Source organism: Lissotriton vulgaris, chromosome 2_1 (assembly GCF_964263255.1).
Source record: "Lissotriton vulgaris chromosome 2_1, aLisVul1.2, whole genome shotgun sequence".
Lineage (NCBI taxonomy): Eukaryota > Metazoa > Chordata > Amphibia > Caudata > Salamandridae > Lissotriton > Lissotriton vulgaris.
Window position 1 is genome coordinate 1,955,184,804 of NC_141687.1, and position 26,560 is coordinate 1,955,211,363.

The 26,560-nt window shown below is 46.0% G+C and overlaps 1 protein-coding gene across 1 annotated transcript in view; it reads right to left on the reverse strand.

Moving 5' to 3' along the window:
- KIF7 (kinesin family member 7) overlaps window positions 1-26,560 on the reverse strand; it is a 262,334-nt gene that overhangs the window by 129,375 nt on the left and 106,399 nt on the right. The window contains exons 8-9 of the mRNA XM_086958140.1: window positions 19,081-19,211; window positions 408-572 (exon numbers count right to left, since the gene is read on the reverse strand). Coding sequence (XP_086814266.1) covers window positions 408-572; window positions 19,081-19,211 — 296 coding nt within the window. The remainder of the gene's footprint in view (window positions 1-407; window positions 573-19,080; window positions 19,212-26,560) is intronic.

The following is a 26,560-nucleotide window of genomic DNA, read 5'->3' on the forward strand; positions in this document are numbered from 1 at the left end:
CATCCATACCTCAGAAAAGTTGAAAATTATTGGTTTCTAATAAAAGGGTGAATGTTAAATTTGTCCTCAAGGTCGAGTACTGCTCGTAAACTAATCAAGCAGTATCACACAGAAACATGTGCGCAAAACATGGCAAAGGCTATGTGTATGCACAGTCGAGACAGACCATTATTATTCATGATGTTTTCCCAACAATTGAAGCTATGTAATATATGAGACACGAGCCACAAAAAGAATGTTCATTGTTTGGACCAGTAAAGATTAGACAAGATTAGCCTTAGCATTTGATGCATTATGGTAGTTTAGGTCACACAGCTCCAGCAGAAAATTGCAACAAGGTACATTCCAAATCCAACAGCTGATACACTGAATTATTTTAGTTGAACACTTCCATGTCATCTTCCTACCTGTTTTAATAAGCTCCCTGATCAGCTCTTCTTTCATGCGAATATTGATAGCAAGTTCCCTGACCTTTTGTTGGGCTTGCAGTAGCCTCCACTCTTGATCATGATTTTTTACAGAGCGTACAAGCCTTCCGCCGAAACCACTGGAATTCTTCTTGAAGTCAACAACTGAAACAGAAGCAATGACTTTTATACTTTATTTCCAAGAAAACATATTCTAGAAATAAATGCATTCTTTTTTGCATTATAAAATTACACACACACACACACACACACTTTAGCAATTTTTAACCACTTATATTGATTCAATTTCATTTTCAAAACACTTTTTAAGTATTGTGACAAACATTTGTGGATTATGATGGCCTTGATGAAGGTTCCCTCATCACACCTGGCAGTACACAATTTTATCAACATCTATATTAATTAAAAGGAATTTCTCTGTAGGGAACTTTACACTAAAATAATTGTACACGTTTATCTGTTGTGTATTTAAGTATATGGGTGTAGTCCATATACTTAAAAATACCATAATCAGATACGTCTTTTTGTAGGTCACAACACAAATCCATTTTCACAGTATTATACAAAATATCACTAGAAGGAATACTATTAGCCATTACAAAGTAATGCCTACCTTGTTTGAAACATAGTATTAAGGATATCCACATTTCAGTGCTTTCTGAAGGCTGAATATTTTAGAGTAATTGCACGTCAAGAATGAACTAATGCTGCCCTCTAGTGGTCTAAATGTACAACACTAATTGTTGCCTAAAAAACAATGAATGCTAGGCCATAAAGATTACATAGTAGAGAGCATATTTATTAACGGAGCTAGAAAATTGTGCTTGCATCTCTGGTTTGTAGAGGGGTCACAGAATGTTAGTAAACAGTACGATGGAAGTCACAGCACCTCCATAACCACCACATGCAATACAAGTAGAAAATAAAGAGCACTACACTTCTGAAACAAGTCTCTTACCCCTCTTCCAACCCTCAACACATTTCTGAAATCCATGCACAACGACCTCACCAAAGTTCTCTAGGGAGTAAGTTTTAAGAATGGTTGCCATTCTCCCTCTGGAACAGGCTCACCTGTGTGTGTAGTTTTGCCACTGTACGAATTTACTGGACTCACATGCTGTGCGTTATTATGCCTTCTAGTGGTTGTGTCCAGAATTCTCCACTTTTTGGTAGTCGTTCTTCTAGTTTTGTTTTTTGTTGTTGTTGAGTGTCGACACATCCCCCATTTGGTGATTCTTGTGACGTTGTACACCCTCCTGGGGACGTTTACACTTTTGGTCTCTATCTTCAGATTCTTTTTTTTCTGTTGTTTCCTTCCATTTTCTTGGTGGAGGTGGGTACCTTGTGAATCCAGAAAATTCTTCAGCTGCAAAACTACCCCTACTACTTTCTGGATTCACATGTGGTACAGATTTCGTAGAGATTTGTAAGTTTTCTGGTGGTTGGGTTGAAGATGAGCTTACATTTGTAAATAGGTGTTTTAAGACGTAATGTCCCACTTGAGCTTCCTTGTTCACTTGAACGTCTGTTCAGTAGTGTTTTGTGAACACGTGTATTGATAACCACATTTCTGCCATACATATATCATGAAAAGGTATATATGCTAGAAATTGCTCCTTTTTTCTTTGTCCAATGTGCCCTCGAAGTTGAGTTTGTTTCCCCCCTGCATTTGTGTGGCACAGATGAATTTGCTTGTGTGATCCATCTGGCAACTGTGCCCTCAGTTACAGGTTTTGTCATATTGTTGTTTGCAAATAAGACAAATATGTAGTTTAGTGTCTCGTATGTCTTTGTCTTTTCAATAAAGTTCATAATAGTGTGCTTTGCGTCTAGCATGTGTAAAACTTTCTGCTTCATTTTTTGGTGGTTGGAAAAAACATGGAACTAGTATTGTTTGATTTATGTGGAAGTGTGACACTATTTTAGGTAAGTTCTGTAGATCTGCTCTCATGAAGCTACTGTTCTTGCAAACCGGTAAAAATGGTCCTTGAATTTCGAGTGCTTGTATTTCACTCGTCCTGTGATGAGATGATATGGCCACAAGAAATTCTGTCCTAGCATCACCATCTTTAATGTAGCCCTCTGTAAAGGCTCAAAGGGCACCTTCATTAATAGAGTAAGTACTACATTTAGATTTCATGTGGGCGCAGGTATTTTCTTTGGTGGTGACATTTTCTTTGCCTCTTCTAACAAACGCTTTATCACCAGAGCTGTAAAGACGTTTCTTCCTATGTGACATCTTGTGTCGGCCACGATTGCTGCCAAGTGTACTTTTAGAGATGCATATGTTAATTTCCAGATTATTAGGTGTTAGATATTTTAGCAACGTTGCATCCGTGGTTTTCGTTAATAAATCCTTTTTAAGACACCATAAGAGTATCTCATCCAAGTTGTTATGTGCCACTTCCTAGTTGTTGGCTTTCTCGCTTCTCTAAGCACAGCCATTATGTTCTCTGGTAGTTTTAGGAGACCGAATTCCAAGTCTTCAGGAGCATCTTGAATCTTTATAAACTGGGGTCTAGAATTGGGATTAGAGAGACCCATCTACCTTTGTGTAGGAAGCCAATTCTGTATAAAGTGCACCAAATTGAGATGCACTGTGCAAAGTGTCCAGGCAACACTTATTATAACACTAAGTGCTCTCTTTTGTGATAGCATGGGTGAGCAGTTTAGTCTTATCAGAGGGTAGTGCTAAGCATTTGTTGTTCTCACAGAGGGAATAATCGTGACTCAAAGAATAAATTAGAGACCAATTTAGAAAAATACTTTATTTGTATATACATTTTGATACCAAGAACTTTTTAAGCAAGTACTTTTTAAAATAACAAATTTAACAGGTAGGTTAAATGAACACTTAAATATGCACCTTTACGATAATGCTTTCCTACGGGAGAAAAAAAGACGTACGGCATACAGGTACTTACAGTAGGTTTCCGGGGTCTCCTTCAGGACTTAAGGTGGTCAGAGGGTATGTTCCAAAGTACCACCAGAAGTTCGAGTTCACCTGCCCCCAGGACGTCAGGGTTCAGAGGTGCTGGTTTGGTTGTTAGCGTTGCATTCTACAGTGAAGGGGGGGGGGGGGACGGGACATAAAAACAGGCTGCTTGGGAGGACGTAGGGACTGGTCCGGTAGCTCCAAACGGGGGCTCGGTTTAAAAGGGTTCTGATACTAAGGCAGCACAGTTGATTCTTGAGAATCCAGGGCAGGGCACTCAAGTGCAGAGGGGTTACTTCAGCTGGCCTACTGTGTCGCAGTTCCTGGCGTTATTGCGGGTGCAAAAATGATGGCATCTGGGCCACTCTGGAAGTGGGTCTCTGCAGTGCGGACATCCCTGGAGAGCTGTTCGGTCTCAGAGTCCAGATTGGACTGAACCAGGCTTTAGTTGCTGCAAGGGGTCTGCTACCAGAGTATTGGTACTGTGCAGCTCCAGTTAGTCATGGTATTGTCTCACTTGGAGGGGAGACAGATCTGACCTTCAAGAGCAAGGTGACCTCTCCCTGGTTGGCTATTTTGTCGGTAAGACCAGGGAGCGGCAGCAGGGTAAACCGGACTCTGCTGTTTTGATGCCTGCGGACTGCAGAGGACTAGTTACTCTACTCTAACGGAGATTGCTGGCTATTTGCAAAGGGCTGGCTGTCTGAAGGGGTCCTTGGTAGAGGCTCATCTGCAGGAACAATTGGTTTCTTCACGTTTGTCGAGACTGATGCAGGCAGGTAGGGTTTGGCGGTGAAAAGACCACAGCAAGCCATCAGTTTTTGTTTTCACAGCTCTTCATTGTCCTTTTCTTCTGGATCAGTTGAATATGAGTTACTGGCACCAAGAGTGCTACCTAAATACTCAATTTAGGGCTGATAAGGGGAGGGACCAGTGGTAGCAAATGGGCTAATCCCCTTTATGGTGATTACACCCCCTATATGACCACTTTCTGTGGCAAGTTGCTGTGAGAAGATAGCCTGGTATATGATGTCCACTATTGTAAGTTGGCACCTTGCACCAGTCCAGACTACCCGTATTGTGATTTAAGAGGTCTTAGACAACTTTAGAAAGCTCTCCAAGTGGTAGCTGTAGAGAGCAGCTTAGTCCAGAGGGAGTGTAAAGCAGCTTGTTTTACCAGAATGCAATCTTATACTATAGATTAAGTGAAAAAGAATCACACAAGATATTTAGAAAAATATATATTTATTATAAAATACTCTCTAACACGTTTAGATATCTCCTACATGGAGATAAACACAATGCACACAATACTTTGCATAGAAATACAGTAAATAGCACGGAATACATAGTGGCCCTGGGGGCGCCAAACCATACACTAAGTAAGTGGTACAAGAACCACAACGTGGGCCAAGACAATGTCGAGAGGATGTAGAAGTGCTGGGGACCCAAGGAACCACCCAAGGTGAGTGACTAGGAACCCCACAGGAAGCATGTGCAGTGTGGGAACATGACTGCGTGCTCTGTACAACTCTATGGGTAAGTCGCGGTTGGATTTTTAAAGGTTAAGGACCCTTCCCAGTGGACCCTAAATAAATCCCATGGAAGACAGAAGTTTGGAGAGCCACCCCACCCGTGGACACCCTAGAACCCACATTGCCTGCACCAGGGAAGCCAGTGCATAGGTGTGAAGTGGTGTAGGAAACAGCTGTCAAACCCAATGGAGGACTTCAGGAAAGTGCCGCTGCTGACAAAGGAGAAAGTGTCCGGTGGAAACCGAAGGTGGATTCTAGATGGAAGGTACGTGCAAGCAGAGGGGACAGAGTCTATGTTGCTCAGGGGTGACCAGGTAGAGCCGCAAAGCAACCTGTTCAGGGGCTGGATGGAGATAAATCCCATCAGAAAAACTCGGTAACGCAAGTTGAAGATCGCACGGAAGCATCAGGCTCAAATCAGGATGTGGATCCTCATGTTAATATTTACTGGTTTGCGGATTCTCACTAAGACAGTGTTGCGCTTCCATAGTAAATCAACTGGGAAACCCAATAAACCCTTGGAGGCTTGGGCAATACAATAACAGGTAATAGGTGTCAACAAGGGAATTTGTTTACAAAGAACTTGTATCAGTATAAACTCACTAAAAAGGTTAGTCCATCTGGATCTAAGACCAATGTGTCAAAGGTCAACTTAAACCAATGAATTCAATGAGCATGAAAAACACGGGAGATCTTAATTCTTTGAGAGTACAAATTTGTTGATGTATTTATTTTATTTTTTATTTATTTTATGTAGTTTGTAGAGCGCACAGCTACCCCCGAAGGGGTGTCCCGGCGCTAGAACCTGAACCTCCAAAGGAGAGGAGGGGAGCAAGAAGGGAAAACAGCGAGTAGATCAGAGTCCAGAGAAGAGCCAAGTTTTGAGTCTGGCCCGGAAGATGGATTCGGAGGGACAGAATCTAAGATCGACTGGCAGAGCGTTCCACAGTTTTGCCGCAATAACACTGAACCCTCTGCCACCCATTCTGGAGAGTCTGAAACGGGGAGAGATCAGAAGGCGGAGGTAATTGGATCTCAAAGATCTGATGGAACGGGATATTGAGACACGTTTTTTCAGGTAGTTTGGTCCGCGGTCGTTGATGGCTCGGTAGGTCAGGGTAAGGATCTTGAACTGGATACGGCTGGCCACTGGTAGCCAGTGCAGTTCCTTACGATATGCGGATACTGATTGACGGTAGGGAATATTGCCAATCAGTCTGGCCGCCGCGTTCTGAACAATCTGAAGCCGGTCAATCAGGTATTGGGGGGCACCAGCATAAAGGCTATTAGCATAGTCCAGGTGGGACGTGATGAGGGCATGGGTAACTGTACGGCGGGAATCCAGAGGGAGATAGGGGAGTATCTTTTTGATCATGCGCAACTTCAGGAAGCAGGCAGAGGTCACTTTATTGACCTGAGTTTTACATGAAAGGGAGTCGTCAAACTGGAAACCCAGGTTACGGGCCGAGTGGACGGGGGAGGGAGCGGGATCAAGTGCCGTGGGCCACCACCAGGAGGAGGGGATGGAATTTTTCTGGTTAAAAAACAGCACCTCTGTCTTGTCTGCATTGAGTCTAAGATGGTTTTCAGACATCCAGCCACTGATGTTGTTGAGGCACAGGCGGAAGTTGGTGAACGCGGAGTCAGAGTGGTCTCTGAAGGAAAACACTAGCTGGGTATCATCAGCATAGGAGACCACCCTGACTCCGTAGGACTCCACAACGCCGGCCAGTGGGGCAAGATAGATGTTAAAAAACAGAGGGCTGAGGGCAGAGCCCTGTGGCACACCGCAATACAGGGGTTTTTCCTCCGATTTAAAAGGCCGCAACAATACCCTCTGACTTCTTCCTGAAAGGAAGGACTCGATCCAGCTAAAGGCAGTGCCGCCAATGCCAATCTGTTTGAGTCGGTCAAGGAGAATGGGGTGGGAGACCGTATCAAATGCAGCGGACAGGTCGAGGAGGACTAGCATGGCCTCCTCGTCCCTGTCCACGCATTCCCGAATAGTTTCCGATACTTCCAGCAAAGCCGTCTCTGTGCTGTATCCCGCCCGAAAGCCAGATTGTGAGTCGTGCAGTAGGGAGTTGCTTTCCAAATACTCCGTGAGTTGCAACTGCACGGCTTTTTCCAAGACCTTTGCGGGTTTGGAGAGAAGGGAAATGGGGCGGTAGTTGGCGAAAACAGTGGGATCAGCATCTGCCTTTTTTAGGATGGGGATCACCAAGGCCTCCTTCCAAGTGGTAGGGAAAAAGCCATGGTGCAGGGAGGCGTTCCAGATGGAGAGGAAGGAGCAGGCTAACGAGGGGGCCAGCTCTCCCATGAGTTTGGCAGGGACGGGGTCAGAGGGTGCACCAGATTTGCAGTGGATGAGTAGCCTGATAGCATCCTCCTGGGTGAGTTTATTGAAGGCGAGGCAGGACGGAGAAGCAGGGGGACTTGTGGAAGGAGGCCGGGAGATGTAAAGCAAGAGTCAAAAATAAGTACATAAATGTAAATTGAATCAGCAAAAGATCATGAAAGGAAGTGAAATCTAATTATCCTAACAGTTCATGACCAACAACTATTCCAACAAAATATGACACGTTCAGGTCAAGCAGGAATACAACCTTCCATGCGTTGAATATTTTTAATAATTCAGAAGAAGTGACGTTGTGCGGTGACCAGCATACGTCCGAAAATCAGGGCCCCTGCTTGACCCGAACGTTTGTGCTGGACCTTAAATAATTGCACGCTCTTTTAGACGTCAGTGTCAAATTTGACGGTTGTGACCATTGATTCACCGCATGTTTTTTTGCCTCATTTGACCATCTATAGAAGAGTGTTTTTTTAGCAAATATTGTCCTGAAGATGGTCTGAAGGATTGAAGCCACAAGACCGAAACATCGACTCTGCATGCTATTCCGCATAAATTGTATTCTCTTGCGACATATATTTTCATTAGGAGATTTGTCGTGTCACATTTTGTTGGAATAGTTGTTGGTCATGAACCGATAGGATAATTAGATTTCATTTCCTTTCATAATCTTTTGCTGATTCAATTTACATGTATGTACTCCTTTTTAGGTTTTGCCTGGCGTCCACTGCACAGCAGTGTTCGCGCAGGCGAAATCTTTTGAGTTTCAGTACCGGGCTTTCACCCGCCTCTCTCTTCCATTGGCTAGCTCCATAAATGGAGGCTAGCCATTGGAAGAGAGCTCTGTCCGTTATTCTCTGACCAGATTCGTGGGCGTTCCAGAGAATTTTTCTCATTCCGCCCCTTTTAGAACGTCATACGGCGGTGGGCGGGGGTTTTTTTTTCCAGCATGTTTTGGCCATTTTGGACGCGTCTTTTGCAGGGTAGGGCTGCGAGATTTAATTTGCCAGGAAGTACTTTTTATTTGCGATCAGGTAAGCAGCATTGTTTTCCGTTTCCGTCTTCGTCTTTGCCTCCGTGTTCTGGTGTTCAGTTGTCTCCTTGTATTGTTGTGCGTTTTCGTGTCTGTCGTCTTTGTTTTCCGTCTTTGCGTGGCTTGTGGCTGTCTTGCTGTCCTGCCTTCTCAAGCCCCCCCTCCCCCGCTGTCCGCGTCTCCGTTCCCACCCCCCCTCTATTGCTTTGCATGTGCTTGTTTTTTCCCTTGTCAAGTCTGCTGCTTTCTCTGTGAACCATGCCTTCTGGCATTTCTCCACGCAGTCCGCTTTATTTCACTGTGGGGGTAAAGAGTTAGAGGCTTATTAAAATTCCTCCCGCTGTCTGCCCGGGCTGGAAATCCCCCACATGCTTTGCGCCGTCCAATGGGGAGCCCTCGCCACGCTCTTGTTTCACTGGCTGCCGCCATACCCTGCCGACGAACCTCCTGCCTGGTGCGCCTATCACTGGTGCTGCCCGGAGGTAAGGCTACTCTCTCCCACTTGTCTTGCCGAGTTGGGCTCCCTCTTCTTCACTCATCTTTTTCCCTGACTCAGGCTGAGGCTGATCCATGGATCGACGGTGTGTCCTGGAGATCTGCCCTGCTATGCAGACTCACGGTCACAAAAACGACTTTCTCGAGGTGCCTTGCTCTGTTGTCCTAAAACACACGGGCGATCCCAAGGTGCTAATCATGAGCAGCAGTAGAAGGAAGCACAGGGTCAGAAAGCTTGCACGAACTACTAAGCGTGGGGCGAGTTGCTAATTTACAGACTAAAAGAAAGCCTCATCTTATTCAACAATGCAACACATTTCCATGTATGTATGTATGAGACCGAGCAACATGGCCGATGCCCGGTGGAGCTGCCTTCCCTCTAGCCTTGTGGGTATTTGTCCCTTGTCTACGCCACCCTCACATTAACACTTCCGGTCACTCCACTCTCTCCTCGCGGTTCCCTTGTTTCGTTCCCACTGTAACACACTCTTGCGTTTCTACCTCGCCACCCCTGACACGTTGCACTTTCCATGTGTTTCTCTCCAGTCCCTCTCATGGTGTCACCTGTTCTCTACAATCTGCTTCGCGTTCCTGCTTCTCTCGTCTTTCTCTCTCCCCTACAGATCCCCCCTCTGTTTCTGTAACCTTGTCTCCTGTTTCTCTCTCCTCCAATGTTGTAATGAAATCTCTCTCTTAAGCCTCTACCTTCTGTGTAGAGTTCCTCTCTCTTCGGGTTCTCTCTCGTCTCGACCATCTGTTTCTCTCTCCGCTTTAATCTCTCCTTTCTGCTTCTCGTTTGTGGACGATTCACTACACCCAGCCCTTCTCACACACACAGGATTATCTCTAGCTTTCCTTTTGTTTCTCACACTTGTGTGAGCGACCTCTCTTGCACTCTCGGGGCATTACTGTTTACTTCCCTACCCCTTCTGTGTTTCCCATAACTTCTCACCAGCAATGCTTCTCACCCCTTATCCTATTGGATCTCTGTTTTCCCGCTCCCTTCTCCACTATTACATGGATCTGACATCCCACCCTTTACTCCATACTTCACCCTCCCCCTGCACAAACACAGCTATGCAGTTTAAACTGTGCGCCCACGGGATTCCTCCCCACCCACCCCCGTATAGCAGGAGAACACTCTGCAGCCCTAGCCCCTTCTTTTGTTTTTCCTCTTCTTTAGGGGTTCACACCTCTCTCAGGTGCTTTTTACCTCAATCCTACTCTACCCCCCTCTGATTTTCTGCCCGCCGTCTTGTGTCTCACTCGGTCTTCCCTCACACACGAGTCTCTTCAGTTCGCCCCTTGGATACCAGAATCAGGGTGCATTGTGTACGCTGGTACATCATTGTGATTTTTTCCTTACAGTATCAAGCAAGGTACATCATTGAGTCTGCAGGTCCTCACAATACCCTTTATTCTTAGTATTACTCAATGACGTTGCCTTGTGAATGGTAGTACATCAGACTAGTCTTGATTTATTTTGCTCCACATCAAACTGTACAATGTTATTTAGTATATCGCAATGCAATGTGTTTAGAGCAATTCCCATTGTCTTTGTATGAAGTATACCACAATCTGGGTGCATTGTTCTCTAGTACATTGCAGTACCCTTATTTTATAGCCCATGTTGAATGAATTGTGTTTACTGGTACATCACAATGCCTTTTGTTTATATTATAACACAACCACAAACAGACAGACAGCATGCTACTCCACTGGGACTCAGTGTTATTAGGGAAAGGTGTTTAGTAGTTAATTGTGTATTGCCTCAGTCAGTTTCACTGTTAGGGGGGAGTGATTAGTGTTTTGTTTAGTGATTAGTTTTGTTTGGTAGAAATTAGAAGAGCGAGCTGCTTACAGTATTGGCTGTGCGCGGACTATTAGGTTGGGTTTATGCAACCGGCTAATATGTGTTTTTAGTTTGTTTGTTGCACCTTTGCTTGAGTGAATGCGGCGCTTGTTTAGGATGCATGTTGGTGGTGGTGCCTCTGAAATAACCCGGACGTGGTTGGGGAAGGTTTGGTTGGTTGATCTTGTATGAGTTTATTTCTGATTCTGGTGCTCTGTGGCGTGACTTGTTCAGTCAGTTGATTCCAGAGAGGAAGAACCAGGTCTTTTCTGCCTTCCTGAATGTCAGGTGAGCTTCAACGCACCCTTCATCCACTGGGAATGAGCTCCATCGTTTTGCTGCTTGCACAGAGAAAGATGTGCAACCAATGGTTTTCTTTTTGTAAGTCAGAAAAACCAGTTGTGGTGTCAATCTACAGCGAGGTAATCTTTTCAGGTAGTGTGTGTTGATCTTTTGATGGAAGGTTGGTGCTGTTCTATTCATGGCTTTGTGTTGCATAAACAGGGTTTTGAAGGTGGCTCCCTTTGTAATTTGTTCTCTTATAGGTTTATGTGCAGGAGCTGTTGTAGGGGCTAACTTCTGGATTCTTTGTAAACACCTCAAGACACAGAATCTTTGTTTAGGCTGGTGGCATAGTTGTCATGGATGTGCTCTGCATTATGAAGTCAGGAGTATTGCTGACATGCCATATATTTTCAAAAAGCTAATTTTGCTGGGGCAAAGTCAGACACTTATAGGAGTACTTCTGGGAAAGTTATGTTGGCTCTTAAAGGCCAGTGCTGCAGAGGGGAGGGGGGAGGAGGGGGGGAGTTGACCCTCTTGTCAGGTAGCCTGGACAGTTCCTTTATAAATGATAATTTGGTCATGATATTTCTGGCAAACAGTATTGTTACTAATGACCACTGTCTAGGAGGTCACCCGAGTGGGCGAAGCAAAGGTATGCTGTCCCAGAGTGCGGCTAGAGAGTCATGGGGGCATTGCATCTACTTTGACTCTCATGGCGTTTGCTGACCAAGGTTTCCCCTGTCAGTTAAATACTAAACCCTCTCGCCCACCATAACAATGCAGGATGGTAGAGGAGTGGGGAGTGGCCAGAGCAGGTGGATTAATTTACAAATATATTCGAAATTCTCCCTTCTTTATTGATGTGAGCACAAACACGCATACACTCACAGCAATGCATATTGAAAAAGAAGAACTACTCAACATATGAGCTCTTACACCTGTTTTTTCGATTATCAGCCCTCATGTCTAACAAGTAATGGGATCTTAGGTGAGAATGATGGCAGCACATTCCTGGGAGAGAATAAAAGTGACACGTGGAAATGCTTGAATTACTCTAAATCACTAGCAGTGCATTCCATGCTATCGTTTTAGCTCATCACTATCATTTCAGAAAGAACCAATCACGTGGGCCTGGGTTTTGCTCCACGCCCCCCCCCCATTTCTGTGTGTGTGTTTGTGCTCTGTGTGTGTGTGTGTGCAAATGCAATAGGTCTCGCATTTGTGAGCGATTAAGCTATTGGCATTGTAAATGACAATGCCATTTATGTATCTGTTTTCAAAACCAACACATAAATACAAAATTTGTCATTTACAATGCCAATAGCTTTAACTTTTACAAAGGCGAAACCGTTGCATTGTAAATGCTTGTTGACTATTGCTTTACATAAACAAATTTGTACTCTCAAAGATATAGGATCTCCCGTGTTTTTCATGCTCATTGAGTTCATTGGTTTAAGTTGTCTTTTGACACATTGGTGTTAGATCCAGATGGACTAACCTTTTAAGTGAGTTTATACTGATACAAGGTCTTTGTAAACAAATTCCCTTGTTGGCACTTCCATAGTGGCACCCGGCCAGTCAAAGAAGGCACAGCGTGTCCAAGAATCCAAAGGGGATTCAGGATCTGGCCTCAAACTTGGTGAGAGGGCAGGGCAGGCCTTGGGAGCTGTGGAAAACCACCACCTGCGTTGCAGAACCTTAGGGAGTCCAGAGGAGCTCAGGATCAGCATACCGGTCGATTTAGTTGTGGTGCCTGCAAATGCAGGGGAGTGACTCCTTCACTCCAAAGGAGATTCCTTCAGGTGTCTTTGACGCCCACAGGCCTCAGAAGGTTACTGTATGGTGCGCAGAATGGAAGGGAGACGATGTCACGCCCAAACGAAGTCCAGAGTGCCCAGACGGTAGAAGAAGAGGTGGTGTCTGATCTGTATCTTGTCCCACGGCGAATCTAGGGACCTACACCCAGGTAAGCCCTTACGTACCCTAGGAAAAGGGTTGAGACGATTAAGGGCACCCTCCCAGAGGTGGGTCTGGACAGGGGGGAGGTTACTCCCATGTCCTTTGTCCAGTTTTGCACCAGAGTGGGAGCCAATGGCACCCAGGACTGGTTTGAACTGGACTATGCACTGGGATACAAATGTACTACATGCAGACTGAGTGGCAAAGGTAATCGCACCCACCCTACACCAATACACTAAATCCTGTCTGGGAGGGGGTCACACCTCCCTGTGCAGGATGCCTATTGTTCTGCCTTCCCCTGCTCAAGCTTGGCTCAGAAACAGGAGGGCAGAGTTGTGTCTCTGGTTGGCAGCTACCATTTTGTGCTGTCTGGGTCAAGAAGGCTGGTACTGGGAACACAGAGCCTAACTAGGGGCTCTTCCCGTGCTTGGAATCCTACTTCTCACACCTTTTACAGTGTGGGGGTATGATTCGAACATGTTTGATATCAAACATGATATGATTTGTTGCAGACAGTTTTGAGATTGTCATTGCGTAACTACGCAGCGCCCCCTCTATATAGTATATTGCTGCTTCACTGACAACCCGAGAGAATGGACTCCGAGGCTTTAGGGTTGTCCTGTTCATGCAGGGGCACCGTCTCACTTAGAATCAAGAACCCTGCCTTCAGGATTGTAAAGGCCTGCTAGAGGGGTGACTTATAGGTTTAAAGTGCAGTGACCTAGATATAGGAAACCTACATCCTAAATAAGTGATGCAAGCACCAGCTTACACAGGCTACAATGACAGGCTTGTCGTTTCACTTCAAATGGTCTCCCATGGGTGGCATAATGCATGCTCCAGCCTAGGGGGACATCTTGGGTAACTATGCCATGGGTAGCATATACTAGGGACATAAGGGTACCCGAGTATCCAATCTGGGGTGTACCTATGTACTGAACATAACTTATGAGAAAGCAGATAGACTGGAGTCCTGATTAGAAGGCTTCCAGTCAGACAAGTCAAATAGAGCTTAGCACCAGGCAAAAAGTGGGGGTAACCATAGAAGCAGAACCTGATTTCCTACAGTGGTCATACCCCTGACCCAGTGAACCCAATTCCACTAAAAACCAGGATGGTGGGATTCTACTTTTGGTGATCACATCGGGTATCCCACCTTAGGGGTGGAACTGGTCCGATAGTGAACATGCCTCCTAACTAGCTAATTTTCCCCAACTGTCTGAATGCCAAATTGGGCTGGACCATGGGGTGGCATTTCCCCTCTCTGGGGGAAACCATGGTCGCATATCAAAGATGGCATAAGGCTTCGAAGTCTCCTGCCTTGATATGCAGATTATTAGACATTCTGCCTGGAGGAGGTGACATCCCCTCTGTCCGGAACAGGCATGGTTTCTGCCCTCAGAGTGTGGGCTCTCACCAGCAGGGGGTCAGAAACCAGTCTGTGGTGGCAAGCTGGTCTACAACAGTCAGCCAGCACACCAGATGTTGGTAGGTTTTCAGGGTGTACCTCTAAGGTGCTCTGTGGGTGCATCTAGTAATAAATCAGTCACTGGAATCCAGTTTATTAATATGAGATGTTTGACACCAAACATCTCTGGTTTCAGTGAAGCCATCATGTAGCTGGAAAACTTGTAATCACCAGTGTCCAGTACATATACTCAAGATGGCTTCCCTGTTCACTGGCAATGTCCAAGAATCCACTTGGACATCAGAGGAGTATATCTGCTCATTCAGATATGCCCTCACATACCATATGAGCACCCTGCCTTAGGGCTGCAATGCCAGCTGTAGCGGTGATTTACATATATTGCATGCAGTGTCTGCAGACATGGCGCACACACAGGAGTGTGCTATGTTGTGTCTTCACTTTTATCTGGACCATGGCATGTAGCCTTCAATAGCAGATTACATGAGTGTGCGGAGGGATCCCTTAAGGAGGCACAATACATGCTGCAGCCCTTAGGGATCTTCTTTAGCATACATGTCTTAGGTACCAGAGGTACTATTTACTAGGGACTTACTGGTGTGCTAAATATATTGCAATTGGTACAGTTTTAGGGAAAGAGAACCAGCAATGTGGGTCTAGATAGCTGGAACCCAGTGCAAATGTGTCAAAACTGCATTATTTACTAGGTAAAGAGTGAGGGTAAACATGTCAAAAAGGGGCACTTTCCTACACCACCCTCAAGCGAAAGAGAATGAGAATACCTTTTCACAAAAGTCCTCATCATCTAAGTGGAAAAACCTGGAAAGGCATTGGCATGTTTAGTCCAAGGTCTGTGCTCCACTGTAAAGTCCATACACTAGGCAGATGGACCACCTCAACAGGTTTGGGTTTTCATCTTTCATTTGCATCAGCCATCTGAGAGGCTTGAGGTCAGTTTGAATTAGGAAGTGAGAGCCAAATAAGTATGGTCTCGGACCAGAGGTACTTAGCGGGTCATTTTTCTTATGAGGACATCGCCTCGCCTGGACTGAAGAGGTCAGGACCGGCTGGGATGTTCCTACCCTATCCAGCCTGCTTACACGCAAGAATTGTTACTCTATATGCTTCTGGCTGGGCCACGACCTCTAGATGGCCTTCCCTCTTGCTACTGTGGTGTGGGTTACTCTCTGGGATTGTGCATGACCTACTGGCTGGACAGGGTCATCACTGCTCCAGTTCCACTTCTGCCATCCGGCATTTGGCGGAACCGCCAGGACACGAACCTTGTATACCCCTACCCCACAGGACTGGGGTTGCCTGCACCTGTCATCAAGACTCAGGGGCCATTGACGTCTCAATCCATCCCTGGGGCTGCTGGTTGGGTTCTCCCCCTCCCTGCCCCAGCCAATCTTTGCCTGTGGGCTCAGCATATCGATGGGGAGGAAACCGACCCCGACAACTCCTGTTCTTCGAGATGGTGCGCTGTGCTGCAACACCAGTGCAACCCCCCTCAGCAGCACTGGACGCTTACATGGAGGCCCCCCTCTTCTCGGCCATCGGATCTACCCTCGCTGCCATGAATGCCAAGATGAGGATGCTCACAGCTGAAGTACACTCTGTTTGCTAAGAGGGGTCTTCCCTTCACACACGGATACGGTACACCACCGACTAGATGAGGAGAAAAGTTGCTATAATCACCTTGCCGGATGGCAAGGTGACTGATGTGGAGGATCGGGCCCGGAGAGACAACTTTCGGATTAATGGTGTGCATGAGGGCTTGGAGACAGACGATATACTAGGCTACCTGAAGTCAATGTTGCTGGTTCTGCTGGATCTCCAGTGATGCCTCTGCTGCAAGCAGCAGCTCCAGGAACTGTGCGATGGCCATCCTTATATGGAATTCCCTAACTTGCAAGATACTTAAGACACGGTCGGAGGAGAGGGACTGTTGGGTGTTTGTTAAGATGAGGGTTCTGGATATGCATGTGGTGGTAGGTGCGGTATTTGCTCCCACCATTCTTAGCACAGCTCTCCCGCCCCTGACCTACTAAGGCAGATAGTCAGAGCTATTAGGTGGTGCCTGCAACCTGGCACCGGAACCAGTTTTGGGCTGGGAGGAAAACCACAACAGGTGAGACTGAGCCCTTTTGGGGGACCTAGTGGCCGACTACGCTCTGGTGGACGTTTGGCTGTTACTACACCTGGGTAATCGGGAATACACATTCCTCTCCTGCCCACACAGGACTCCGTCCCTCATTGATTACTTCCTGCTGCATGGTAAGCACCTACCTTGGGTTCCCTCCTGTGCCATTCTGGAGGCAGGCATGCCAGGTCATAGCCTGGTGCTGCTGGCGCTGTACATTAGATGCTACATGCCCTTCCTCGCTACTGGTACATGAAGGCTTTGCCTTGATGTTCAATTGTGCAACCACATATGGTCCTAATAATGAGGGCTCTGTACCCTCTCACAGGATCATGTGGGTTGCTAGTAAGGTGACACTCAGGGGCTCTACGATGGTAGACACAGAGGCTGCCAACCACAAGCCACACGCAGACCAGGAACCGCAGGAATGGGAAATATGCACTCTCAAAACCAAGTCCACGACCTCCCTCGCATAAGCTGGGCCATTCTAAGGTCCGGCTGACTTTCTACTTCCCAACATCTGCTGAGCAGGCACTTATTAAAGTGCAGTGGTGATGATATGATCTTGGTGAGAAAGCAGGTCGACTTCTGGCTGCCAAACTCAACCAGAGGGAATCACAACTTGCTGATCCCACGAGTGCCCTTCTCATACACCCATGTGACATAACCTTTTGGTTCTCTTCTTTCTACGCTTCCCACTACACAGCGGACCAAGAGGACACATTGGAGCAGATGAAGGCCTTCCTGGTCACTTTATATTTGCCAGTGTCGTCCACTGAGGGCCAGGAGGTTCTGTCGGGGGCCATCACAGAGGAGGTTGTTGCAGAGGCTATAGCAACCCTCCAGACAGGAAAATCCTCAGGAAAGGATGGGTTTCCAGGTACGTTTTATAAGGCAGGAAAGGACATCTTGGTCCCCAACCTGACAAGGGCATTTCAGGCGGCACAGGAGGCAGACTCCTTCGAGCCCTCACCAACAAGCCCACAATAATCCTTGTCCCCAAGGCTGGCAAGGAACCCCAAACCTACGCCAGCTACCACCTGCTATCACTGCTCAACGTTGACACGAAGGTGCTAGCCAAGGTGCTGGCTATCCACTTAAGCAAAGTAATACCCCTCCTGTTCCACACATCCCAGGTGGGCTTCAGCCCTGGCTGCAGCTCCTGTGACCATCTCTGCCTTTGCTTTGGCAGACATAGGATGACCGCTCAGAATTACTGCCACTTCATTGGATGCAGAGAAGGGTTGAATGGTGTTACCTTAGGCATGAACATCCCCCTGGGCAGGGCATGATAGAGTCTGGACTCAAATTCCTGTACTTCAAAGTGCTGCATGATTGGTACTAGTCACCGTGGACACTTGAACGGACTAAGTTGCTTCCTCATTATCGATGCTGTAGTTAGGACGCTGACCACTGTGATCTGTTACACATCGTCTGGGCATGTCCATCTCTTGCCGCCTAGTGGGGGGGCATATGGCTCCGCTATGCCATTGTCCCTTTCCTGTTCCCTCCTTGCCTCACCTTGCTCTTCTTCATGACGCCTCAAACAGCCTGGACCTCACTTCCCACGAGCACCAATGGGTTGCTGATGCCCTTGCGAAGCTTAGTATCCCCTCTGCACTGGAGGCAGCTGGCCGTACCCACCTCTAATGAATGGAGCATAGAACTACACAGAATTGCCACTCATGAACATATGACCAATAAACTCAATGACAACTTGGACGCTGCCCCAGAGTGCTTCACAAATACCCTCCACCGCCCTGTGGTACCCACGTGCCCTTCCCTTCCCCCAGACCAGTGGCCCGTTGCCTCCCTCCACCCCCCACTTCCCAGCCTCCTGCCACTGGGGGCTTCGTGCCACTGGTTCACCATGCTATGATGGTGCTGGTCCCACGCAGCCAGGCCCTGAGCTGTGGCTCTCACTCCTTCTCTGGCTACCCTGTGTGGGCAGTTTAATCCCCTGCGGGGTTTGTATACGCCAATTGGCTTCCCCAGATTATTAGCTCTATTGCTGTAAATGAACACGGTTTGAAGGCTGTATAATATGTTTGTGTGTTGAAAACCCTAATAAAGAAATGTTAAAAATGATAATAATTTCATTATTTTTAAATAAATGTAAAAACATACAAGTTCAGCTCTGCCTGCTATATTATGGCAATAGCAACTACCTTACGTTGCTTTTGGGCGTTTGTAATGTAGCAGTTCTAAGAAAATGCTATTAAACCAAGAGTTGTACTCACAAATAAATAAACAAAAAGTAACCATGTTAAAACGAGAGCACAGCGTTACAAAAGCACTCGCCCCATGATCATAAAAAAAAAAATACAAAAAGAATCAAGAGCCAAACTTATTTTACAGGCATCAGCTTGCAAAACTGCTTCGGTCTTTCAGAGGGGGGAATTTAAAACAATTATTGATAAAGAATTTTTTTCTAGCATCAGGACTACACACGTTGACAGGTATATTCTATAGCTTTAAACACAAATGAAAATCTTGAGCTGAGAAGTAACAAAATATTTGCAACACTCTCAGATTCTTTGCCTGGCAGAGACCCTTTTTACATTAGTGATAAGCATACTGCAATGGTTTTTTGAAGAAAAAAAACATACATTCATGCTTTAACTAGATGAACATACATTTGCACAGTTCTCCGTGTAACTTAACAGCAGCATCCATATTTTGAATTTGTTCTAAGCCAGTTTGGCCATGCTCACAATTTGCCTCAGGATGATTACTGTCGCCATCAGCATATATCTGGCTGCCATTCCTGAAAGCACAAAAAAACAAAACACTAGTCTAGATCTATCCATGTGCACTAATGCTAATGCAGCTCTTACAAATATTATACAAATAGCATTAAGGTGAACATAAAATGCACATAAATATGTTTTCATTCAGATGGAGTGGCAGGTACAAAAAGTTACTTACTTTATGTAAGGAAAATGCTACTTACCAGTATGCATCTGTTCTTGGCATGTAGAGCTGCTGATTCATACATTCTGTATTAGATCGCCACCTAGTGTTGGGCTCGGATGATTGCATGTTGTCGTCGCCTTGGAAGAAGTCTTTTGTAGTCACGAGATAGGTGACTCCTCCCTTGGGCGATAGTGCGCATGAGCATCAGCTCCAGATAGTTTTTTTCCGCCACTGGGTTCGGATGAAATTTTTCCGCTCCGGTTGAAAATCTACTTTTCAAGTATTTTGACGCGTAAAAACGTATTCAAACTTCACCAAACTACTTTCGATATCGACAAACGTCGTCTCGACTCCATCAGCTCGATTCTGGTCTTCGACGCGGGCCGTTGGGCATATCCACGCCGTGAGGCCTACACCTCATGCAAAGGACGCCATTCAAAAGATGCTCCAAGTGTGTAGCAAAGTTTCCAAACAGTGACCATCACGAGGTCTGTAACCTTTGCTTATCGCCAGAAAACGATGAAGCCAGCTGTACAGCCTGTGCATCCTTTCGATCAAAGAAGAGCATTCGAGATCGGAGGGCCCGTCGACACGACATGCAGAGATCAGCTCCCGAACTGGTAGATCTCTTCGACGAAGTTCCGCTCGTTCCCGAAGAAGATTCAGATGATCTCCAAATCGTATCAAGCAGATTTCTCACCTTAAGAATTATCCTTAGAAGCATCAGGATAGTTCACATACGCTTTACTCAGCAATATTTCTCAAGCTTCAACTTCAATTCTGCTTAGGGCATGAGGACACTAAAATATATTAGGCAGCAAACGGTACGCTCGCTTCAGTTTCTGGTAAATTTTGGGAATACCAACAACACATACATAACATGTTTGCTTACCTTGGGATCTTACTTGTCATGGCATTATCTCAAAGGGGAGTAGGAAGGGATCTTCGAGAAGATTATGCATTAAAATGAAGTTTAGTATCCACCAGCAATAGCGTTATTACAGGCAAGTAAACTTTTATTCTGATGGGTACATCTTCCAGCAGATTCCTCAATGATGAATGAGGATTAAAGAAATACCTTTCAGGTAGGTGGGATTAAGTAGTACAAATTAACTTAAAAAAGTGACACAGCACAGCTCAGCCAAAGTACCCATCACTGCATACTAGAGATGTGAGATTTTGGTGCTTTGCAAAAATATAAAGGTAATCATGTAGCTGTCTGAAAGATTTCAACAACGCTTCTTGAAAGGGATTAGGACGATGCCATGGCCCTAGTGGAATGGGCACAAATACCCTCTGAGAGAATCTTTGTGGAACAGTGAAAGAGGGCATAGCAAATCTAGATACAGAAGATGAACTAACATGAATTGGTGCGTTTGGTAACCATCTTGCCATTATTAGCTCTAAAGAAGCGTACAAAGACCTTATCTTCAAGGTAAGAAGACAAGCCAGGCTACTGTGCTTTGGCACCACTGGTGAGTACATCAGAAAGTCAGCACAAGGTTCAAATACCACCAAGGATCAATAAACAAAGTAACCTTTTAAAAAAACGTGGCAATTTAAACAGAGAAGGTCGATCAAGAGGACAAATTCAGATAGTGCAGTCAAGTCATTTTTTTTTTTAACTGTAGCCACTGCCAGGCGCAGATGTGCAAGAAACACAAATTGCAAGCCATTGGGAAATTGAGCTTTAGTTTGGCAGAGACAATATGAATCACACAACTGAACAAATTTGCTCAAGCGACCTACATGGGCTGATTTGGTAGCGTGTTGCCTGTCTGCCAAGATATTATTTTCAAATTCACCAGGAAGGCAAAAGGACTATCTGTCACCACTCAATCTCCACATTCGCAGCCGTCACATTTAGGGATAGGGGTGAAGGCTAACAAACCACCTTCTGCAAAAGCGAGTCGTCTTGCCCCAAGGGAGGAAGAGATTTTATTTATTTATTATAAGTTTTGTATAGCGCTAGCTGGACCCAAGGGTATCAGAGCGCTTCACAACAGGTACAACAATGTGCCTTAGCGGCGAAGGAAGACTCCACATCTGGACAACTTAAGGGCATTGCAAATAACAATCATACAGATCATAAGGTCTACAAGGGTTAGGAGTACTATGATCTTCCCCATTCAGTTCAGGTGGACTCAAGGAAGAGGGCTTTGAGTAAAGTCTTGAATTTCGGGAAATGGGAGGTCATTCTGATGTGGGGAGGGATGGTGTTCCATATCCTGGGTGCATTGCCCGCAAAGGATTTACTTAGAGTTTTGCGTTTCTGCGATTTCAAGGGAATGAGAAGAAGCAAGTTGGAGCTTCGGAGGTTCCTGGACTGGCCAGCCCTTTTTGAGTTTCGCGGCCAGGTATTCTGGTTTGCCTGTGTACCCAATCCTCTCATCCAAACTAGGGTGATCAAGATCAGCTGTGTTAGTTTTTCCTGCACCTTCCACAGGACGTTTGACAGAAACAAATTGGTGGAAACTTGTACAGTAGAAAGGAAGACCCGCTGAGCATGAAGGGAACCATTCAGAGGGAACTGTATCAAACAAAACTAAGGAAACTGCCTGCTGGGAAGAGGCAAACAGATCCACAAATGAAATACTTATCCAGAGAAGATCACCTGTCACTCTATCACTTTGGGTTGTAGCTTCTACTACGTCCTGCAGTAAGATATGAATAAGAGCATCTGCCTTCACACAAAACCTGCAAGGTGAGCCATAATCAGGAAGATTCCTAGTCACTGTTCAACTGTCACAGGTGAATCTCCTCCCAACATAGGGTCCACAATCCACACTACCTTGTCTGCCGATACAATGACCATTATTGTTATTGTCCAACAGAATCAGAATGGTGCACCCCGAGATGTCTGGGATGAATTCCTTCATTGCATGTCAGGCCACAGACACCTGGAGTAAATTTAAGCAAAGGTTCTGCTATGATACAGACCACAGGCCCAGCATCATGTTGCTCAGATGTACATCCCAGACAAGCGAGGAGTTGTCTGTGATCACAGGAGCAAGAGTCTTGAGAGGGGTTAAAGGTTTAAATAGCAAAATGTTGGAGAGGACCATACACCAATGCGGTTCCAGATGAGCAGTGCAAGAGCTGTGCAGTAGCTGCCCGCTTCCATTGATACTGTAGCTATAGTGATAGGAGGTATCAATTAATGTCTCTAGTCCTCTATCTAGCATGGAATGCGAGGCCAAGCAGATGCATGATCTGTAGAACCGGGATTCAATTCAGGGTCAGAAGCCTTCAATTTATCTCCTGCTAATCCAAAAAGCTTGAGAAACAAATGATGGACGGAATGATGAACAATTCACCCCCAGTAACAAAGATCTGGGTTTAATCCATTGTTCTTTTGCTCACCACGCCACCCCTGTTTGGACCCAGCTATATGCAAATCAGTCTTGACCCTGCTCCTCATGGGAACAGTCCAGCCCGAACTGCCAACCAGGTTACCCCTGGACTAGAAACAAGCACCCTAGGACCGGTTTCGGGGCATCACCACTCATCAGCCAGAACGATGGATTAAACCCAAATCCGTGACTGGGGGGTGGCGAGTCGTTAAAAAGTTTCAATCATCTTGTTGTTTTTGCTAGGTTTAACTTAAATGGCCATGGGTATGCACCCACACGTGGGTTCCTTGCTCGCTGTGCCACTGGATTAAAGCAAGTCGGGCTGATTAAGTGTAATATCCCGAAACCGGTGACAGGATGCTTGTTTCCGGCCCAGGGAGGATCTGGCATGGCAGTTTGGGCTGGACTGTTCCCATGAGGGACATGGTCAAGACTGATTTGCAAATGGTTGGGTCCAAACTTGGGTGGCATAGTGAGTGTTGGAAGGTGGTTCTGACACTCTGAGCCGCCCGGATTTTTTGCTTTTTGAGCACCTATTTGTTCACCCTGCCCCCACCTCCTTCTGTCTCCCAGTCCCTTGCTGTCGTCCAGGTCCTTGTTTCATATTTGTTTGCCCTCTTCTTTCTCTTTTGTTCTACCTCCAAGTCCACCTGTGAGCTGTCTTTATCTTTATCTTTCTGTCCCTCCATCTTTCACCATGTTATTTTCCCCCTGTCGCCCTTTTCACTCTCTCCCTTCTCCGCTTCTCCGGCCGCGAGTTCTCACAGGCTAATAGCCCCCCCCCCCCCCCCCCCCCAATCTCCCCCAGCACACAGCGCGCACTTCCCTTTCTCTTGTTTTTGTTAAGGGCCTTTTCTTTTGAGGAAAATAAATGTTTATTTCTAAAGCGCTAAAACAACTCCAGGGTTTCTCAGCGCTAGATCGAAATTTTTATAATTACATGTTTTTAAGCCTGCCCAGCCTGTGCCGTCTCTCCCGACCCCTTAACCCTTCACCCTGCCCCCACCTCCTTCTGTCTCCCAGTCCCTTGCTGTCGTCCAGTTCCTTGTTTCATATTTGTTTGCCCTCTTCTTTCTCTTTCGTTCTCCCTCCAAGTCCATCTGTGAGCGGTCTTTATCTTTATCTTTCTGTCCCCCCATCTTTCACCATGTTATTTTCCCCCTGTCGCCCTTTTCACTCTCTCCCTTCTCCGGCCGTGAGTTCTCACAGGCTAATAGCCCCCCCTCCTCCCCCAGCACACAGCGCGCACTTCCCTTTCTCTTGTTTTTGTTAAAGGTCTTTTCTTTTGAGGAAAATAAATGTTTATTTCTAAAGCGCTACAACGTATCCAGGGTTTCTCAGCGCTAGATCGAAATTTTTATAATTACATGTTTTTAAGCCTGCCCAGCCTGTGCCGTCTCTCCCGACCCCTTAACCCTTCACCCTGCCCCCACCTCCTTCTGTCTCCCAGTCCCTTGCTGTCGTCCAGTTCCTTGTTTCCTCTTTGTTTGCCCTCTTCTTTCTCTTTCGTTCTCCCTACAAGTCCATCTGTGAGCTGTCTTTATCTTTATGTCCCTCCATCTTTCACCATGTTCTTTTCACCCTGTCGCCCTTTTCACTCTCTCCCTTCTTCCTCGCTCTCTCGCTTCCTTCTTCCTCTCATTGTTCCTCACGCTGGAAAGAACGTGAAACACAGTGCAAGAAAGTGTGTTGTGCATATGGAGCGGCGTAAAGCTTTCGAGACTAAGCTGCTCGTGTGGCATTATACCAACACTTTTATTAAGCTCACTGAGTCGATAATACTGATGTTTGTTGGTAAAGCGAGTCGGATATTGTGCAGCGCGTGCACCGTACGACACGGGTGTGCAGAGCAGATTGCCTCTTAGAACACGCTGAAGTTGTGCAAAGCACCCTGCTGCAGATAAAATAACACACCCAACCAGCTGGACATTGACCATCTATTAAACCCAGAGCACTTCAGTTCCGTCCCTCCTCCCCCCTAATTACATCCCTGTCACTCGAGCCCTGAAGCTTTTTACTGAGCCTGCAGAACCACGTCCTTTGCTCTTTTTTCCAAAGCATTGTTCTAGCCTCCAGCCTCCCATCCCCAAATCGAGGGGCTTTTGTCCATGAGCAGAGATGTATCCTAGTGTAGGGGCACATCATAAGGGCTGTCACAGGGGCACACATTTTCGAGTAGTGAAGTGTGGACAGTTGATCCTTCATTAATACTCATTACAACTAGACTTATTCGGCAGGGGGGACACTAAATTATGCATCAAGGTTGTCTAAATTATGAGGCAAGAAAAGACAAATTATGTGGTACAATGTGCAACATTTTTAATACTTTTAATTCATTCTTTTGTCATTTTACACATGGTAATGCTCTCTGATGAATGATTTGAGCACTAGTTATGTTACACAAGGACATTTTCATTGTGTGGTAGGCGCAGGGAGATAAAGTGATTTGATCAGAATCACAGGATGCTGTGCCCACGCCGAGGCTCCAACTCTGTTCCCCAGCAGCATTTGGCACATCAAAGGCTTTGCTGCCCCGCCCCCGCCGTCACTTATTCACGGCCGCAGGCCTGCCCTCCTCTTGTTCTCTGTAGTTCCTTTCACCCCCGCCGTCGTCCTGCTGTCCGTGGTAACTCTCACTCATTGCTTCTGTTGCATATGTTTAAACTTGCTGTTATATCGGCCCTTGTGTAGCACAAGCAACGGTTTACAAATGCTATAGGTGTCACATTTCCACAAGTTAACACTATTAGCATTGTAAATGACAAAGTTATTAATTTCCAAAATTTCAAAACAAAAACAAATATTTAATTTGTCATTTACAGTACTAATCCCTCAAACTTTACTAATGCGAGCCCTATTGCATTGCAAATGCTTGTTGTGGATGTTACCATCAAGGCGGGAATTCCCCTCGGGTCTCCAGAGACGCCATCTGGATTATATCATGCAAAAAGTGCCTTTCACCAACAGGTTTTATACAGTGCACGTCAGAAGAAGACTTCATTAGCCCCAGAAGTGAAAGACTTGCAGATAACCTGTCTGAGTAGTTATGCTCTGTCTCCCCTGCCTTCGCGATTGAAATGGCAGGTAGTACCACATTACTCACAGCAATGTCAGGGATGGAGGGGAGGGCGGGAGAGATGGGGCAGTTTTTAGCTGGGTGGGGAAGAGAAGTCTCCAGTAGTCTTGGGGAGCCGGGCTTCATCGTTAAACTGATGCAAGTGTGCTGTATGCACTCTCCTTCCTTTGTCTCCAATATTTAGGAAAAGGAAAAACCTACTTCTTTTGGGTTTAACGTTATGTTCTGCCAGGCATTGGTCTCAGGGCCATCCGGGAGTTGCAGTCAACCTGGAGCAGTCCCACCCGGATTCAACTGCCTATGAGAATAAAGCTTAAGGCTAAGGATAGGTTTTGACGATGTCACCACCCACGGAGGATGCCAAGTGAGAGAGCAATGTTCTGAGACGTGGGCTTTCAGGAAATCGCTGTTATGCTACAAAGCTCTTGAATCTGCAAAGATTTTATGTTAAAGTGAGAATTAAAACATAATGCATTTAAATTAAGGAATATGCTACTTACCAGTATGCATCTGTTCTTGGCATGTAGGGCTGCTGACATTCATATCTGTGCATAGATCGCCACCTAGTGTTGGGTCCGGATGATTGCATATTGTTGTCCTGGAAGAGTCTTCGAAGTATCACGAGATAGGTGGCTCCTCCTTTGGACTACAGTGCGCATGGGCATCCTCTCCATCCTCAGATTGTTTTTCGCCATTGTGGCAGAGATGGAGTATAGTACAGTAAGAGATGGCCATTCAAAGAGTGAATGCTACAGCTGCGACAGGCACCGG